The sequence below is a fragment of the Mobula hypostoma genome, chromosome 5, assembly GCF_963921235.1.
Source record: "Mobula hypostoma chromosome 5, sMobHyp1.1, whole genome shotgun sequence".
NCBI lineage: Eukaryota > Metazoa > Chordata > Chondrichthyes > Myliobatiformes > Myliobatidae > Mobula > Mobula hypostoma.
This window is the reverse complement of record NC_086101.1, coordinates 47,189,673-47,210,319: the sequence shown is the minus strand read 5'-3', so window position 1 is coordinate 47,210,319 and position 20,647 is coordinate 47,189,673. Positions and strand designations below refer to the sequence as shown.

Here is a 20,647-nt window from a genome sequence, read left to right as displayed (position 1 = left end):
AATAGCACAAAGAAGCATAAAACTTATGCATAACAGCAAAAGAATCTACTATTTACCTACTAATTGTCAAGGAGAAGTCAATGACTAACTTTATACAGAAGTTAATTTTGAAAATTGAGTTTCAGATCAGAACAGAGGATTTACTAATACAGAATTGTGTGTCATATGTGAGAAAAGTTTCTATACAAATGTTGCTGCAGTGTCATTGTGAAACACTGTCTGTAAAAGGCAAGGCAAGCTATTCATGACAACACACACAAAATGCTGAAGGAACTCAGTAGGTCAGGCAGTATCTATGGAAAAGAGTAAACAGGCCGAAACCCTTCATGAGTCCTGATGAAGGATCTCGGGTTGAAACATTGACTGTTTACTCTTTTCCATAGCTGCTGCCTGGCCTGCGGAATTACCTCAGCATTTTGTGTGTTCCTTTGGAATTCCAGCATCTGCAGTTTTTCTCGTGTTTGGGAAGCTATTCATGAGGCACTTGCTCGTTGCACACTAGGGTGTCGGCCTAATTGAAAGTTGGATAGATCTCTGGCTTTGAAAATAAGGCTAATAGTTTTATGAACTGCTTTATAATCACTTGGATTTACTCATATTCATTTGAACCTGCCTTAATGTCATAGTTCTTAAACCTCATTAATATTACTAGCTCAGGATTAATGCAGATATTTCATTAGAATTGGAGATTTACAGACAATTATTTGTTAAATTAGTTCTCTCTGTGTGGCTGTGTTAATTTGTGGAACTCCCCCTATTCATTCATTAGCGGGACATATGTAACAGGTGTGATCAACGTACTGATGTGGTGGGAGCTCCAACATGATAATGCACACACACCATTTATTTCTAACACTGCGCAAACACAAGCTGTGCACTTAACAGGTACATTTGCCCAAACGAATGTTTCTGTTATTCAACAACTACTACGCTTGTCAAAAATAAGATGCGGTAGTGAAAATTATTCAGCGTACAGTCTTCCTCAGAAAACATCTGAACATCAGTAAGCTTGCTTATTTAAGACGGAATGCTATACCATACACACAAAACAGCAAGGATAGCAGGAGGAGCAGCAGCTTAGGAGGATTAATGGCGCCTAACGGCAACTCCTTTGCTTGCATCTTTGAAAACAGCTCTATTTCCATCTTTAATATCTCTATTTTCCCCTTTCAGGGTTGTTTTTGTTTTTGAAGACCCTGACCTGGAGTTATACACTATGACCCGCCCTCGGGGTTTCACGACTAGCCATTATTCAGCACGCTCAGCCTGAGAGCTCAGCTCACATTTGAACGGTTGAGATCTCGTGGCTCTCGAGACAGGCAGATCGAAGGTCGGTGTCCGGGCAGATCGGTGTGACGTGGCAGATGGAAGATCTAAGGCTGCGTGCCCAGAGACCCAAGATCTTTGGGCACAGAGCTTGGAAAAAGCGACGCAACAGACTTTTAACATCGTAAACCTGCGAGTTGTTTGTTATGTCTCCCCTCTCGCTGTGAAACGGAAACATCTCTTTCTCCCTTATTAGGGAGAGAGAGAGACCCTGTGATATGTCGAATACGGAGTGAACAAGTAGCCTTTGGAGTACTGCAAGTCTGTGCCTTTTTTTTTGCCAGTGGGGGCGAGTGGGGATGGTTGCTCGCTTCTGCTTATGTGCAGGAGGGAGGGGAGCTGGGGGAGGAATTCGGGGTTCTAAAATTTAACTGCCATTCATTCTTTGGGGCACTCCTCTGTTTTTGTGGATGGGTACAAAGAAAAAGCATTTCAGGATGTATATTGTACACACTTTTCTGACATTAAATGTAGCCTTGAAACCTTTGAAAACACATGGATGAATTTATATATTAAAAAAAATTGTCTCACTGCAATCCATTATCATTGAAGCAATCTGATTAGTTTCTCCCCTTTGCGAAGTCATTGCCCAGTCATTTTTCACACAATAGCGTGAGTGACCTTTAACTGTACCTGTTCGTCGCTGGAGAATCAATCAGCCGCAGTGTTTATTCCTGACATATCCTATATGGAATTCCAGCAGTAATTGAGGCTGGTGAAAGATTTGCTTAATTCATAGCAAGCACAATTAATTTTATCCCTGATAATCTATGTTAAAGTCGAGTGACTGGTGTACCATAATGTACAAACGGTCATTATATCAGTTTCATTGGTCAAGCGCTCATTCCTTCTCGTATCTCAACTGCAATCTCACCTCTTTTATGACTAAGCTTTAGTTTCATTCTTTTCTTCAGCTTGTATCACTTTTCTATGAGCATGATTTTTGAGTGGAAATTAGGCTCCAGAATTTGAGCTGCCTGGTCTCCATTCTAATTCAAATGTAGGTAACTTTATTCAAATCCCAAAACCAGGAGCTAGAATCAATGGATCGGTCCTCCGCCTCACAATGACACCAGACGTGGGAGGAACGTGGAACAAACACAGAGAAGAGTGCAGTGTCGACCCTTCCATCCACAACGTTGTGCTGACCATAAACATAAGAAAGTCTGCACATGCTGGAAGTCCAAGTCAATGCACACGAAAAATGCAAGAGCAACTCAGCAGGTCAGGCAGCGTTCGCGGAAATGAATTGATAGTCGATGTTTCGGGCTGAGAATCTTCTTCAAGAATAGGAAGAAAAGGGGAAGATGCCAAAATAAAAAGGCAGGGTGGGGGGGAAAAGAGAGGGGAAGGAGGAATAGCTTGGAAGGTGATAGGTGAAGCTAGGAAGGTGGGAAAGGTCAAGGACAGGAGAAGAAGGAATCTGATAGGAGAGGAGAGTGGACCATAAGAGAAACGGAAGTGGGGTGGGTGGGGGGGTATCCCAAGGGGACCATCAAAACAACTCCAAGATCAATCTAACCCTTCCCTTCCACAGAGCCCTCTATTTTTCTTTCAACCATGTGCTTAAGAGTCTCTTAAATGTCCCTAATTTATCTGCCTCTGTCACCATGCCAGCAGTGCATTTCAAACACTTAGCACCCTTAATATAAACGACCTACCTCTGAAATACCTTCCTATACTTTCCTCCAATCACTTTCAGATTATGCTCTCTCATATTAGCTACCTTGGGATAAAGGGCTGCTCATTCTGTCTAAACCCCTTAATTTATACATTTGCGGAGGGGATTAAATGTCAGTGTTTTAGGCCTTTGGGTCACAGCCTGAAACGCCAACCATTTATTCCCCTCCATAGAGGTGGCCTGACTTGCTGAGTTCCTCCAGCGTTTCATGCGTGTTGCTCATGATTCCCAGTATCTGCAGAATCTCGTGTCTGGGACGTGTTCTTTAACTGGGTCTCCAGCTCTGCTGCTAAACCAGTTTAACCGACCACAGCCAGAAAAAGATTCAAATTGCTAATTATGCTAAAAGTAGCTTGAGAATTTGAAAATGTTGTTATTCAAAAAAGCTCTTACTGACTTCTGCATATGAAAAGGTTAATTTCTCAATGGCAAACTTGTCACACCAAACCTCTAATTCACTGCTTGATTAATATCTTTCTTGACTGCCATCATTTGTCAAGCCTGCTGGAACCAGCTTTCACTCTGCGGTTCCCTCTTCCTGCTCCCTTCATCTCAGGCTAGAGGAATTATGAATCAATGAACAGCCTTTTCAACTTAATCTTTCGAGGAAACTCAAAACTTTTGTTTACCTGTCCTAATCCTTCCTCCCACAGAGTTTTAAAGCATGGGTGTATACTTTGCTCTTTTCATATTTCCTGTTCCAAAAGACAAACAAAAGGTTGAAATGTTCATCCAATCATTTACTTGGCCAGTATTTGTTTATGTTAATAAGCTTCAGGTTGGATCCAAGGCTTGTTACAAGGAGCTGTGGTATGACTGAGAGTAGTAATGGGTTAGTGGCATTGAAGGATGAGAATTAAAGCATGCTTCAAGCCCTCAAACCCTTCCATAGCTCTCTTCTTCTTATCTCTAACTTCTGATGAACTCCCAAAGCACAACACTTTACAATACAGATGACCTGGGTTCAATTCTGGCCACTGACAAACTCCACTGGGAGTTTGTATGTTCTCCCCGTGACTGCATGGGTTTCCTCCAGGTGCTCTGGTTTCCACCCACAGTCTAAAGACATACCGATTGGTTATTGGTTTACTGGTCATTGTAAATTGTCCCATGATTAGGCTAGCATTAATTTGGTGATTGCTGGGCAATGTGGCTTGAAGGACCAATTTGGTGCTGTATCTCAATAAATAAATTAATAAATAAATTATTAAGTAAAGGTTCTTGTAAATTATTGTTAGCTCCAAGTTCTAGCACTGCTCCTAGATCTCTCCTTTACCATTTTGATTCTTTAAAAGGCCCCACCTCTCTGAAGCTTTAGACTTGCAAAAACAAAAAAAGTTCTGTACTTCTTTTTCTCCAAATAATTTCCTTGCTGTTTTCTTTCAGGATGCATTTAAGTATTCTTAGAAAAGCTGGAAATGAAAGTATCAGAGCAGGATATATGCAAAGAACACAAGATAAATTGAGAGTATTCCAGCCTGTAAATAACTTTTTAATATTTCCTTTGGAAACCATGGAATAAGGACATTTGAAAGGCAAGATGGTTTCCCTCTGCAATTACTGCAATACATCAAATATTAGGAGTATCTTTAAATGTACTATTCTTTTTGAACTCCTTTTCAGAATCAGATTTTATATCACCAGCATAGGTCGTGAAATTTGTTGTTTTTGCAGCAGCAGTACAATGCAATACATAATAACAAAAAAACTAACTGCAAATATCTATGTATAATAGTTAAATCAAAAATAGTGCAAAAGTAAAAATTAAAGAAGTAGTGAGGTAGTGTTCATGGGTTCAATGTCCATTCAGAAATCAGATGGCAGAGAGAAAGAAGCTGTTCCTGAATCATTGAGTGTGTGCCTTTAAGCTTCTGTATCTCGTTCCTGAGCAATGAGAACAATGCATGTACTGGGTGATAGGGTCCTTAATGATGGACACCACCTTTTTAAAGCATCACTCCTTGAAGATGTCCTGGACACTGCAGAGGCTAGTGCCCAGGATAGAGCTGACTAAGTTTACAACTCTCTGCAGCTTATTTCACTCTTAACACATCTCTCTTGCAAACACACACACACCCACTGCTCCACTACCATTGGTCATTCCACTTAAAAAATTATGCACTTATTACCCTTTCATTACCAATGTTTCATTCCAGAAAAAGAGGAAATGATATAAATTATGTAAACTGGAAGAAATGCTGCACGACTTACAATGGAGAACTAAAGGTTATTGAGTAACTCTGCCATATTTTAGGCCTTATGCGTCTGAAAGTTGCTGCTTCCTGGAATACAATGCAATTGCAAGATTATCTAGGTCAAACCACACCACAGATTTAACGCTCAATGTGGGCCCTGATAGTGGGAAAGTGAAACTTATAACAGTGCAATAATTCCTGGGCATTAGCATATCAGATGTCCTATCCCGGGGCCCTGCACATGGATGCAATCAGAAGGAAGGCATGCCAGAATCTTTACTTTCTCAGAAGGTGAAGGAGGTTCAACTTTATCAAACTTCTATACGTATTGTTGAAAGTATCCTGATTGGTTGCATCATGGTCTGGAATGGCAATCTGAATGTGCTAGAGTAAGTATTTGCCAAGAACAATCATGGCCATAGACCATGATCACCCACATCCAACACAACACATAATGATGATGATGAGAGTGTAAGAAGCTGCCGAAAGCACTGGAGTCAAGCCAAGACACTAAAGGCACGTCCCTCCCCACCATCATGGTATCTACAGGAGGTTCTGTCTCAGGAAGGAAATATCTATCAAAGGTCACCACCGTCGGGGCCAAGCCATATTCCGGCAGCTACTATAGGGCAGGTCGTAAAAGAAGCCTGAAGTCCCACATTACCAGGTTCAAAAACAGCTATTTTCCTTCAACCATTCAGTTCTTGAACCAATCAACACAAGTTAAATTACTATCTCAGTACATCAAAACGATGACCACGTTGATTAACTTGCAATAAAATAGACTTTTTTTTGTTCTTATTATATTCTTTCTTGTGAAAATGATGTAAAATATGATGAGTTTATGTTTTTCTTGTGAATACTGTTCATATAATACTGTGACTGTGATACTGCTGTAAATAAGCTTTTCACTGGATGAGTGCATATCACAGCAATCTCAACAGTGACATTGAAAAGAAATTGTCATTGAAAGAGGTAGCTACACCTTATTGCAACTGCATCCAATCATGTTGGAAAGGCTGAGGAAAGAGAAAAATCCTATGGCTACAGACACAAAATGCTGAGGAACGCAGCAGGTCAGGTAGCATCTGTGGGTGGCGGAATAACAGTCGCTGTTATAGGCCAAGACCTTTTATCAGGTCTGGAAAGGAAGGGTTTGATCCAAATTAACTTCAATTGTTCATTTCCCTCCATAGAGCCATAGAAAAGTACAGCACATAAACTGGGCTTTCAGCCCATCTAGTCCTTGGTAAGCCATTTAAACTGCCTATTTCCATCGACTTGCACAGGGACCATAGTCCCCAACACCCTTCACATCCAAGTACCTATCCAAACTTTTCTTAAGTGTTGAAATGGTGTTTGCACGCATCACTTGCTCTGGCAGCTCATTCCACACTCCACAATCCTCTGAATGAAGAAGTTTCCCCTCATGTTCCCCTTAAACGTTTCACCTTTCATCCTCAACCCATATCCTCTCATTGTAGTCTCACCCAACCTTAGTAGAAAAAGCTGGTTTGCATTTTACCCTATGTCCCACATAAATTTCTATACCTCTATCAAATCTCCTCTCCATCTTCTACATTCCAAGCAAAAAAGTCTGACTTATTCAATTCTTCCTTATAACTCAGGTCCTCCAGACTTGGCAACATTCTTGTAAATTTTCCCTGAACTCTTTCAACCCTTATTCACATCTTTCCTGTAGGTAGGTGACCAAAACTGCACATAATACTCCAAATCAGGCATCACCAATGTTTTATACAACTTCAACCTAACATCCCATCTCCTGTACTCATTATTTTGATCTATGAAGGCCAATGTGCCAAGAGCTTTCTTTATGACCCTATCAACCTGTGACATCACTTCCAATGAATTTATAGACCTGTATTTCCAGATATCTTTGTTCTACTGCACTCCTCAGTGCCCTACCATTCACAGTGGAAGACCAACCCTGGTTGGTGCTACCAAAGTGCATCATCTCACACTTGCCTGCATTAAATTCCATCTGCCACTTTTCAGCCCATTTTTCCAACTGGTCCAGATCTCGCTGCAAGCCATGATAGTGTTCCTCAGTCCACTACACTGCCAATCTTGGTGTTATCCACAAATTTGCCGATCCATTTAACCACATTATCATGCAGATCATTGATATAGATGACAAACAACAATGGACCCAGCACCAATCACACTGTAACTCCACTAGTCACAGACCTCCAGTCAGAGAAGCATTCAACTACTACCACTTTTTGGCTTCTCCCACAAAGCCAATGCCCAATCCAATTTACCTCACCTTGAATGTCGAGTGACTGAACCTTCTTGATCAACCTCCCATGTGAGACCCTGTCAAATGCCTTGCTAAAGTCCATGTAGAAACTTCTACTGCCTTGCCTTCATCAAGTTTCCTGGTAACTTCCTCGATAATGCCATGGATAATGCCATGGCTCACCTTCCCCCTATTTACCAAACAACCATTCACTGCATTACCTTAGCCAATTTTGCACTTGTGCTATCTCTTCAATGAGATAGAAACATAGACCCAGCTGAGAAGAGGCAGATGGAATTCAACCTAGATAAGTGTGAGGTGGTTCATTTTGGTAGGTCAATTATGATGGTGGAATATAGTTTTAAAGGTAAGACTCTTGGCAGTGTGGAGGATCAGAGGGATCTTGGGGTCCGAGTCCTGCTGTAACCTCTGACAGACCTCCACACTATCCACAACACCCCCAATCTTTGTGTCATCAACCCTCCACTTCCTCATCCAGGTCACATAAAAATCACGAAGAAAAGGGGTCCCAGAACAGATCTCTTAGGCACACCACTAGTCATGGACCTCCATGCAGAATATGACCCGTCTACAACTGTCATTTTCCTTCTGTGGGCAAGCCAGTTCTAGATCCACAAAGCAAGGTCCCCTTGGAGCCCATGCCTCCTTACTTTCTCAACAAGTCTAGCATGGGGTACCCTGTCAAATACCTTGCTGAAATCCATATACTGCTCTACCTTCATCAATGTATTTAGTCACATTCTCAAAAAATTCAATCAGGTTTGTAAGGCACGACCTGCCTTTGACAAAGCCACGCTGACTATTCCTAACCATATTATAGCTCTCCAAATGTTCATAAGTCCTGCCTCTCAGGATCTTTTCCATCAATTTACCAACCCCTAAAGTAAGACTCACTGGTCCATAATATTCTGGGCTATCTCTACTCCCTTTCTTGAATAAGGGAACAACATCTGTAACCCTCCAATCCTCTGGAACCTCTCCCATTCCCAATAATGATGCAAAGATCATTGCCAGAGGCTCAGCAATCCCCTTCCTCGCTTCCCACAGTAGCCTGGGGTATATCTCGTCCGGTCCCGGTAACTTATCCAACTTGATGCTTTCCAAAAGCTCCAGCACATCCTCTTTCTTAAGGTTTATATGCTCAAGCTTTTCAGTCCACTGTAAGTCATCCCTACAATCGCCAGATCCTTTTCCATAGTGAATACTGAAGCAAAATATTCATTAAGTACCTCCGCTATATCCTTCGGTCCCATATACACTTTTCCACTGTCACACTTGATTGATCCTGTTCTTTCACGTCTTATCCTCTTGCTCTTCACATACTTGTAGAATGCCTTGGGGTTTTCCTTAAACCTGCTCAACAGGGCCTTCTCATGGCCCCTTCTGGCTCTCCTAATTTCATTCTTAAACTCCTTCCTGCTAGCATTATAATTTTCTAGATCTCTATCATTACCCAGTTTTTTGAACCTTTCGTAAACTTCTATTTTCTTCTTGACCAGATTTTCAACAGCTTTTGTACACCATGGTTCCTGTACCCTACCATCCTTTCCCCATCTCATTGGAACATACCTATGCAGAACTCCACGCAAATATTCCCTGAACATTTGCCACATTTCTGCCATACAGTTCCCTGAGAACATCTACTCCAAATTTATACTTTCAAGTTCCTGCCTGATAGCCTCATATTCCCCCTTACTCCAAGTAAACATTCTCCTAACTTGTCTGCTCCTATCCCTCTCCAAAGTTATGGTAAAGGAGATAGAATTGCGATCACTATCTCCAAAAGGCTCTCCCACTGAGCTAACACATGACCAGGTTCATTTCCCAATACTAGATCGAGTACAGCCTCTCCTCTTGTAGGCTTATCTACAACTTGCGTCAGGAAACCTTCCTGAACACACCTAACAAACTCCACGCCATCTAAACCCCTTGCCTTAGGGAGATGCCAATCAATATTTGGGATATTAAAATCTCCCATCACGACAACCCTGTTATTATAGTACCATTCCAGAATCTGTCTCCCTGTCTGCTCCTCAATGTCCCTGTTATTATTGGGTGGTCTATAAAAAACACCCAGTAGTGTTATTGACTCTTCCTGTTTCTAACTTCCACCCACTGAGACCCAGTAGACAATCCCTCCATGACTTCCTCCTTTTCTGCAGCTGTGACACTATCTCTGATCAGCAGTACAACACCTCCACCTCTTTTGCCCCCCCCCTGTCTTTTCTGAAACATTTAAAGCCTGGAACTCTAAGTAGGCATTCCTGCCCCGAGCCATCCAAGTCTCTAATGGCCACAACGTCATAGCTCCAAATGTTGATCCATGCTCTAAGCTCATCCTCTTTGTTCATGATACTCCCTGCATTAAAATAGACACATCTCAAACCATCAGTCTGAGCGTATCCCTTCTCTATCACCTGCCTATCCTCCCTTTCACACTGTCTACAAGCTTTCTCAATTTGTGAGTCAACCGGCCCTTCCTCTGTCTCTTCGGTTCAGGTCCCACCCCCCAGCAATTCCAGTTTAAACTATCCCCAATAGCAAAATTGATATGTGCTTCAATTCTGCCGATAATTCAGTTAGGTAGCATCCTATCAAAACCTTCTGAAACTCCATGTAGAAGATGTCAGCTGCATTAGCCTCATTAAATCTCCATATCTTGCTAACATTTCCATTAAAATTACTTAAATGGCATATACCCTCAGTAATTCTATGTTCACTTACCTTAATCCATCTTTCTCAAGTGACTATTAATGGCAAGCAACATACACAAAATGCTGGAGGAACTCAGCAGGTCAGGCAGCAATAATGATAATGAATAGAGTCGGTGTTTCGGGCAGAGATACTTCTTAAGGACTGAGAAGTGAAGGAGGAAAATGCCAGAATAAGGTGGTCAGGCGGAAGAGAGGAGGCTAGCGGAAAGGTGATAGGTGAAGCCAAGTGGGAGGGAAAGGTCAAGGGCTGGAGAAGAAGGAATCTGATAGGAGAAGAGAGTGGACCATAGGAGAAAAGGAAAGAGGAGGGGACCTAGGGGGAAATAATAGGCAGGTGAGAGGAGGTAAAAGGTCAGTGGAGAAAAGAGGAAGGTGGGGGCAGGAAAATTTATTTACCAGGAGAAATTGATATTCATGCCATCAGATTAGAGGTTACCCACCCCGAGGGTGGTCTCATTTTGGCACGAGGAGTGGAAAACGTGGGTAAGTGCTTCTAAAACCTTTCCCACTACAGCAATTACAATTACATGCTGGAGGTTAGTAGACTTATCCACAGTCCATTCTTTTAACAATAATTTGTTCTACTCTCCAGTGTTCTTGTACCACCTTTCATCCCAAGAGCAATGGAAGAATATGGTCAGCATTGTCATAATTTCCTCCTATACTACCCTCAAAATCCTAAAAGGCATCCCATCTGGTTTGGGTACTTCCATAAATCTCTTATTAACCCCATGCTATCAATTAATGCAGTGGTCTCACTAATCCATCCATAACCATTACATTGAAATAACCCCATCCCTGATGAAGGTCTATAAAAAGTACTCACATAATATCTTTCCAGGTGCCAAGTGCAACCACCCAAGAGTCCTTATTGGGCCTCACTCCTCCATATACAAACCCTTTTTTAAATTTACTTGTCTTTATAACACTTTTAATTGCCAAATACATTGTGAGTTTACCTTTGCTCAGTCATTTTCTTTGCTCCTTTTGTATTCAGCCTGGCTTTCACGGCCTTTACAACTCAACACTTGTCATAGAGGGGAAAACAATTGAGTGCTTTAGGACTGCAGTGATATACATACTGCCTGCCAAATAATGTGAGAACAACTGGCAAAGAACCTGTAGTGGGATCGATCACTTGCCCAGAGAGAAAGGAGCTTCTTCAAATGACCGGGAGGACAAGTTGCTTTCAGAACCGATATTATGGAGATGTACAAGTTTAGATTACATTTAATATAACGTTAGGTCTTTATAAGGCACTTATATGGAGTATTGTGAGCAGCTTTAGAACCCTTATCCAAGAAAGGATGTGCTGACATTTGAAAGGATTCAAAAGGGGTTCACAAAAATGATTCCAGGATTGAAAGGCTTATCATATGAGGAATGTTTGATGGGTCTGGGCCCGTGTTCACAGGAATTCAGAAGAAGGAAGGTGAGGAGATCACCTACCGAATGTTGAAAGGTCTTGACAGAGTGGATGTGGAGAGGATGTTTCCTATGGTGTAGGGGTTCCAGAGGACACAGCTTCAGAAGAGAGGGATGTTCATTTAGAAAAGAGATGAGCAAGAGCTTCTTTAGCCAGAGAGTGGTGAATCTGTGGAATTCATTGCCAAAGGCAGTTGTGGAGGCCAAGTCATTGGGTATACTTAAGACAGAGGCTGATAGGTTCTTCATTAGTCAGGGCATGAAGGGATTCAGGAAGAAAGCAGAAGACTGGGGCCGAGAGACAAACAGATCAGTCATGATGAACTTGCAGAGCAGACTTAATGGGCCAAATGGCCTAATTCCTGCTCCTATATCTTATGGTCTTAATTATAGATGAGTTACAGAAATAGACTGCTGAGGGACAATATCCATGGACAGTATGCTTTAATAATTTATAATACAACTAGTTTGCCATTTCTTGTAATATTGTAATGCTATTCTCTTTATATTGAACATAGAGTTGCACATTTCTTTCTCTTGAATATAGAATTGGCTTATTTTTTAACAGAATCAGGTTTATTATCACTGATGCAGGTCATGAAATATGTTGTTTTGTGGCAGCAGTACAGTGCAAGTCAAAAAATACTATAAGTTACAATTTTTAAAAATGTCGTGCAAAAAAGGAATGGTAAGATAGTATTCATGTTAAACTCAGGTCTGGATTTTGGTGCTCTGTTTTAACTAGTTTTCCTTATCCAGATATTCCTTGTTAGCCCTGTAACTTCCAGCTGTACATCAGCTACAAGATACACATTATGTGTTGAACTTCCTCTTTGCCCACAAAGGACAGGTGAGAGAGGCTGCAATACCTTTTAAGTTTCTCCAAAACCACCAACACCACACTTTCTCTGACTACAGCCACCAACTCACTGTCCAACTCAAATATCTTATGGCCAACAAGGAAGTTCCGGACACATTTTGCAACTAACCTACAGCTCAAAAGGTATAAGCCAAGTATAAACATACAGCTGAACAATTAAAAGCAAAATCAAACATAAATTATGATGAGTTTTTCCACAAAGCCTGATGTAATTAGATTATACAAACCAATAGAAAACTCATGCCCTCTCCCAACCCAGGCATGTTTGTGATTCATTACCGTAGGGATGAGAGCAAATTTGATGGAGCCCAATGTCAGTGCTAGGATTTCAGTTAACTAACACCAGTTCTATAGAAATCTCACACTAGACACAAACCAAGTGCAGAAAGTCCTTAGTAGTGCAAGATATACATTAATGCTGAATTATACAATTTGATTCAAAGCAATAAATTAACAGTAAAACACAACCCACATGGCACTTTTTCTTAAAACAGCAGATGCACAAGAGTTAATAATAATAAGTACTTTATTGATCCTGAATGGGAAATTATTTTGTTACAGCAACATTTAAAAACACACTTGGCAATAATAATATAATAACTAAAAGTACAGAATAATAATACCCACAATAATTTACCAATATGCAATAATGTAATAATTCCATAATATAATAATAGCAATAAACATAGTTAATACAGGTAAACATGGCAGATCCTTGTAAAAAATATAACTTTGCAGCTTGCAAAGCTAGCTTCACTATTTGCCCGAGAAGGTGCCCTAGCGAGTTATCTGAAACTGGTAACAGGAAAATAGCCACTTCTGGCATATCAGAAATATTAATGGCACAGTCACAACAGAAATCCAATCCATCTGTTTCTTATTCTACACATTTTAAAAAAATCGACACCTTTTAAACTTTGAAAACATAAACTGTACCATATGAGATTAATTTTAAAACCTTAGAAGCAGCACATACTTCGTTTAAAAAATCTTAATACTGGAACTATTATAAGGGTTATGATATTCAAGCTCCTATTTGATTTGTAATGATACACTTAATCCATCAGAGACCACTATATTGAGCTCGTAAATTAAAAAACGTTTAAAATAACACACATAAGCAGGCATTTATATATTGAATATCCTAAAGTACTTCAAAATTAAAGCTTTGTAGACACTAAGTTTGAAATGTGTCGACCAATTTTCATACAGCGAGTTCTCAGCAAGAGCAGAGTCCTAAAGACTATAGATTATCCGCTTCCTTTTAAAGGTTATTGCCGAGAACTCACCACACCTTTTACCCTACGCAGAGGAAATAAGTATACATATTCCTAGTGAGGTCAAATAAAGTTGAGTAAATTCTAAGCAGTCAGGCAGTTGTTCGAATATTTTCCAAAACAGATCAAAATATCTGAAATAGAAAACACCATTGAGTAATGGTCTGACACGAAGATAGAACTGGAGCTGGGTGAAGGTGAGGGGTGTGAGGGAAAGAGTGGGCGGGGAGCTGGATGCTTACACAGTCACCAGGAAAGCATGCAACTAGCACCCTGCCATTGAAGAGACCAGTGCCACATTCCCTTTCCATCTGTAAAAGTCCCACATAACGCCAAATATATCTTAGCAATATTTGTTGCCACCCACCAGCGAAAATCAACTGACTAATGGAAAATGTGATCAATGGCTGGATCCCAGCAAACGCGGAATGAATTTTGACTCCGTCCACCCTTGGAACAAAAAGATGTTACAAAGTTTAGCATTGGCTAGACGTTTAAGTTTTCTGCTTATAGATCTTTCAGCTGTCGTTGGCATATTTTCGGTACAGTGGCTCAGAGAGAATTTCAAAGAGCTGAGAAGTTTTTTTTCTGGTCTCAATGACTCGCTGTGTGGGCGAGGAGGGAGTCAAATGCTTAATGCTACACAGCAAGTGCATAACCAGCTGGAGCGCTTGACACCCTCGGCCAACAACCAAAAAAAGAACAGAAATTTAAAAAAAATCCCTCGCCCTTGTCCGGTACATAACCTACATCGTATCTTCTGAGGGAGAGTCAGAGAATGTGTTAATGCTTCACGCCCCAGCGCGCACGTTTACACACTCGTACTCAGGGCTAAGACTCGTTTTGCAGCAAAGGCACAAAGAAAGTTGGCCGTTCAACATTCACTCCAGAGACCTTCAGTGAAGAAAATCCGGCTGGACATACAGTGCAACACCGAGGGAGTTCCCCGTTGAAAGAGGGGCTATCTTTCCATTGGACATTAAACTCGTGGACCGTTCTCTCTTCTCCTCTCTCTCCCTCTCTCCGTTGCTTGGCAGACGCTGTCAAAATACAACCCTTCTGGACGTCTTCCATGCTATGCCAATACATGTCCCTTAATCAATACCCCTATAAAGAAAAACTAACACCTAGCTGCTACAGTGATATTTGTCTTGAAATTGTTTTCCCAAAATGGCTGCAAAACTTTAGTGTCATAGATACAGGTCCTCCGGCCAATGAGCCAACCATCCATGCCAACCACGGTGCCCATCCAGCAGGTCTCAATTTCCTGCATTCGGCTCATGTATTTCCAAGCCCCACCCTCCATGTACCTATCCAAGTGCCTGGGCGGCGGCATTTTCTTATATGAAAATAACTTCGTTTCAAAAGTTTATCACTGCCTGTAGAGGGCTTTGAACATCAATCAAGAGCCACTGAAGGCATTATTAAAAAAAAATCATACCCCTTTCTCAGAATTAGAATCAGGTTTATTATCACTGGCATGTGACGTGAAACTTGTTAATTTAGCAGCAGTTCAATGCAATACATAAACTAGCAAAGAAATAATAATAAATAAACAAATCAATTACGTATATTGAATAGATTTAAAAAACGTGCAAAAACAGAAATACTGTATATTAAAAAAAGTGAGGTAGTGTCCAAAGATTCAATGACCATTTAGGAATCGTATGGCAGAGGGGAAGAAGCTGTTCCTGAATCGCTGAGTGTGTGCCTGCAGGCTCCTGTACCTCCTGCCTGATGTTAGCAGTGGGAAAAGGACAAGCCCTGGGTGCTGGAGGTCCTTAATAATGGAAGCTGCCTTTCTGAGACACCGCTCCCTGAAGATGTTCTGGGTACTTTGAAGGCTAGTACCCATCGGTCTTATCCCATCGATTTAACCTACTCCAGCTTCTACCTCGGACATGCCCCGGTAACAACTGCGGAACTCGCAAGAAATTGTGCCCCTCAAAACAATTAGTGATAAAATACTAAATTGTATCAGCTTTTACCCGATCAACCAAAACTTCCCGGACAGCGCAGAGAGATTTTTTAAAATCTCACACGCTGTTCGAAGTGGCCGAGCCCGACGTAGCACCTCTGGCCACCAAGCGGGTGATCACGGGATCATCCCGGCAGATCCCAACAACTGGTCATTCCGAATCACGGCGTGTTGGCACACCGTCTGCATTCAACGCCGGTACCCTTCAGATTCCAACATCAGTAAAAGATGAAGGAAAGGGAAATCTGCATCCACCTTCCGTTTCGTAAAAAGAAGTGTAATTATAAATGAGGAAAACTAAACGGGGGTGGGAGTGACATAACAAAAAACGTTCTGAATCCAAACTATTGCCAAATTATAACAACCCCGAAATGATTTGTATTCTCGAGCAAGGAAACGGAAAAGTAAACAGGAAAAGGGAACCCTCCTTCGGTGACACATTATGACAAAAGCAACAGTTACAACGCTACTGACTGCAAAGTTAAATAAAGAGTTTGTAGCTGGTCATTTGTTGCAGCTAAAGTATTTTTGTTTAAAAGCTGGCTACAAAGTACTTGAAAAGGCTGGTTACAAAGCATCTATAAACCAACACACACACACACTGCAGGAATTCAGCAGGTCGGGCAACATCTATGGACGAAAATGCTTCCTGACCTGCTGAGTTCCTCCAGTATTTCGTGTGTAATGTTCCAGATTTCCAGCATCTGCATAATCTCCTGTATCACAAGCAGCTATAAATGCTAGCCACTAAGTATCTTTAAAAAGTACAAAGTTTCTCTGAAGACTGGCTACAAAGTATCTATAAATGCTAGCTACTAAGTATTTATAAAAGCTGGCTACAAAGTTACACGACTGTTTGTAACAATGTTTTGGGGTTATCTAAAACAGAGGGACTGGATCTTCGGGAAGTCTACCCTGCCCTGCCCTGCTCTGTGCTGCCCGGTGGAGCCGTACCTGGGCCAGCTCATCGGCCGCCAGTATCCCCGCCGCAGGACTCTTCATGCCCCCGAACATCGCCGTCTGCTCCTCTGAGTTTAGGCTCACCGGTTTGAGCTGCGTGAAGACGGGCTCGTCGGCGCTGCTACTGCCGCCGCCCAGGCTGCCCGTCAGGACGCTGCTGGTCATTGGGCTCCGCAAAGCGGAGGAAGCTCTCGTTGAACAACTGGACACCTCTGTCCGTACAAGGAAGCAGTATCTGCCTCTGCCGCTGCCGCTGCCGCCGCCGCGCTCTCAGTGGTCCCGGCGAAAGCCGAGTGCCCAAAACATTCCCGCACTTTGCTTCTCGCCCTCCCTCTGCTGGGTGCCAAAACTTGCTGTGACTAGCACCCGGTCTCTCCAATCAGGGACTTCTTCATTCCGATTGATGGTCCAAATGACCAATCAACTTGGAGCAGCTGAAGCCCGAGACGCTGGTTCTGATAACCCACTGAGCATCAAATTTCATTATTGACAAATTGACCCCGGATTCCATTCAACCTGTGTACCTGTTGCAGAAATTGCCCGCCTCCGCAGCTCTTAAAAAGTTCTTGTGATATAATTGTCATACTGTTTTGCATTGCAAAAGACTTGTATTTCCATAGAACCGCTCTCGTCCCTTAGCTGCTCAATGAGGTTAAAAACAAATTGCTGGAGGATCTCAACGGGTCAAGGCAACATTTGAAGAGGGAAATGGACAGTCAACCGTCCATTTAATATAAAATTACCAATTACTTAATGTACAGTATTTCAGCTTTTTGTCTATATTTATCACGTATTACATTGTTCTGCAGCTGCAGTTAACAAATTTCACGACGTACACCGGTGATATTAAACCTAATTCTGATCCCCGTCCACAAATGCTGCCTGATTTGCTGAGATCTTCCAGCAGTTTGTTATCTTTTGTTCCAGATTTCAGCATCTGCAGTCTCTTGTGTCTCCAGAACAAAGAAGTTTTTTTTTATCATGTCCATAGAACATGGAACCTCATGTCTATGCAGACCATGATGTCAAATTAAAGTAATCCCGCCTGTCTGCACGTGATCTATATCCACGCCTTCCCCACCACTGCATGTTAATGTGACTATCTAAATGCCTCTTAAATATTAGACCACAGGACCTTAAGACACAGGAGCAGAATTAGGCCATTCAGCCCATCGAGTGTGCTTTGCCATTCCCTCTCAACCCCAGTTCTTCTGCCTTCTCCCTGTAATCTTTGATGCCTTACTAATCAAGAGCCTAGCAGCCTCTGCTTTAAATATACCAAGTGACATGGCCTCCATAGCCATCTCCGGCACTGAATTCCACAGATTCTCTGGCTAAAGAAATTCCTCCTCATCTCTGTTCTGAAGAGATATCGTTTCATTCCGAGGCTGTGCCCTCTGGTGCTAGACTCCCTCACTGTAGGAAACTTCTTCAGCATGTAACACTGTATCTAGCCCTTTCAAAATTTGATAGGGATCCCCCCTCATTCTTCTAAACTCCAGCAAGTACAGGTCCAGGACCAACAAAAGCTCTTTGTATGTTGACTCGTTCATTCCTGGGATCATCCTTATGAACTTCATCTAGACCCACTCCAATGCCAACACATCCTTTCTTAGATAAGGGGCCCAATTCTGTTCTTTATATTCCAAGTGCAGTCTGACCAATGAATTACAAAGCTTAGGCAGCTTAAGATTGCTATAGTATCTGCTTTTGCTCTCTCCCATGGCAGCATCTTCCAAACATCTACCACTCCCTGCATAAAACAAAAATTGCTTCACAAATCTTTTAAATATTTCTCTTCTCACCTTAAGCAGTGACCTCTATATTTCTGCCCAGAGAAAAAAAGACTTTGATAGATATGAAAGGCTGCATTTGCTACACACCCCCACTGCCCCTCTCTTTCTCTGAAAGGCCATCCTTATGAAATATTAACTCTCTGTGGCTCTCCATAGAGGCTGCCATTTCTAGAATTCTAGTCATTCTTTTGCCTCAGCAATTTGTTAGTAACGCTATAAAAACTTGGAGATTTTTTTTTAGAGAAAGCCAACTTAGAGTTAGACATGTTATAATTCTGTTCAGAAAGGCCATAAAACCGTATAGGGCAGAATTAGACCATTTGGCCCATCAAGTCTGCCCTGTCTTACAAGCAGCTTGCCTTACCAAGAGTGACATTGAACATCATTTACCCAAAAGTATTGTACCGAGTTGCTCATGCTACTTACTAATAAAATTTTACATATTAGATCATTAAAGACATCTTACAAAGATAATTGTCCATTTTTTTCAAATTGTAAAAGATATCAATTTGTTAATACTTCTTGTTTCAGAGAAACCCATCACAATCTCCAACAACAATTAGCAGGAAATAATCATCAGGGATGATTTTTAGTTGTTGTTATTATCAGACAGTTTCCTTTTGCACTGGTGAATGCAATGGCATTCCACAAAAGCAACTGCTTCTTATCATGGTAGGAGACAGGAAATATAGAATTTATATGTTTGACTGCTGATGTAGTTTTTAAATCCATAAAATCAATGGAATTGCTTCAAAATAAAAGAGATTATATTTATATTCTGATTCAATCCAAAAAAATTTAAATTATATCACATGATTCTTTGAAGTTCTGTGATTTAGTGGATCAAATGCAGCAGTTATTTGAGAATCACAAGATCCCAAAAATCATAATAATAATTCAAGTTATCAGCTTGCTTGCTTTTGATGCAATCACCAACATTCTCATAAATGGTCAGAACAAACTGATGAAATTTTCATTTAACCTCCCATCTGAAGAGTGTTTCAACTTCACACGGAGGGACAACAGAATAATTCCAATGTGAGCCCGTACTGCACCATCAATGGTACTGAACAATACAACACACTATTGCTTTCTAAACAAAAACAGCCCAGTTATCCAGAGTGAAATACACAACTTTTCTTTTTGCTCAGAGGCATGCATGATGACAATTTTCGATACAAAAGAAGAATGTTACATATATTAAAACACACACACACACACACACACTACAGGGAGGAAGATAATAAGAATCTAAACATGGACCATTGAGTTCCCCCCTCCACCCCCCAAAACTGCAATAGTTATTTCCTCCTGGTTTTGCACAATCAATAAATATATTTTATTCACAGTCATTATTTAAAAACAGAACATTTCAAAATTATCTTTACTGTAAATGCAGAAGGAGAAGTAGGAGTAGGAAACACATAACATTTCTAAACTAGTTTCCGCAGTTGTACAGATATTACATCCGTACATACGTGATACGTAAAATGTTCTGACCATATTTATTCACAGTGAAATACATATTAATGCTGTAGAGTTCCAACGAGCATTTTAGAAGTGTCCTACATTAGTATTGCACAGCAATAATCATGTAAGATTATGTGATTTTGTGTGTACGGGTATTTCCTGAAGTGCAGCAGAAACATCTAAACACTTTTCAACTCTTTCATACAGACAACTGTAATTATTACAGTACTGGTAGTTCATGGAATAATTGTGCTAACTTGAAAACTGCAAGATTTTAATGCCTTCTAATGGCTCAATCTTTAATGTGTACTTCAAGATTAAACTATATAGGTAAAGCCTATTGAGGAAAATTAACTTCATACTTATTACAGGAACTCAGGCTAATATGTACAGACATTTGCCTCCTGTAACCCAATAATGTAAATGCAATAGATGATGCAAGCATACCAATCTGAGGATAAGCAGAGTACAACTCCAAATATTCATGACCACAGTAGAATAAAATATTGCAAAGTGCAGCAAGTAATTTCTTTAAAAAAATTTAGATTTATAATTTTTGACTTTATAAGTGATCAAAGCTATAATCTGAAAGTACAAATTGTTCAAGTTTAAGATTATTTGTTATAATTCTGTCTCTACATTTGAATAATGTTGTATTCACAAG

At 40.9% G+C, this 20,647-nt stretch overlaps 1 protein-coding gene across 2 annotated transcripts in view; it reads right to left on the bottom strand.

The window, feature by feature from the left end:
- klf5a (Kruppel like factor 5a) overlaps window positions 1-17,074 on the bottom strand; it is a 78,243-nt gene extending 61,169 nt beyond the window's left edge. The window contains exon 1 of one of the 2 annotated variants that reach the window (XM_063048448.1): window positions 16,802-17,074. In XM_063048448.1, coding sequence (XP_062904518.1) covers window positions 16,802-16,882 — 81 coding nt within the window. In that variant the 5' untranslated portion in view covers window positions 16,883-17,074. Of the gene's footprint in view, window positions 1-16,711 lie in introns of both variants that reach the window. The other variant, XM_063048447.1, reaches the window with a different exon arrangement.
- Window positions 17,075-20,647: the final 3,573 nt, after the last annotated feature.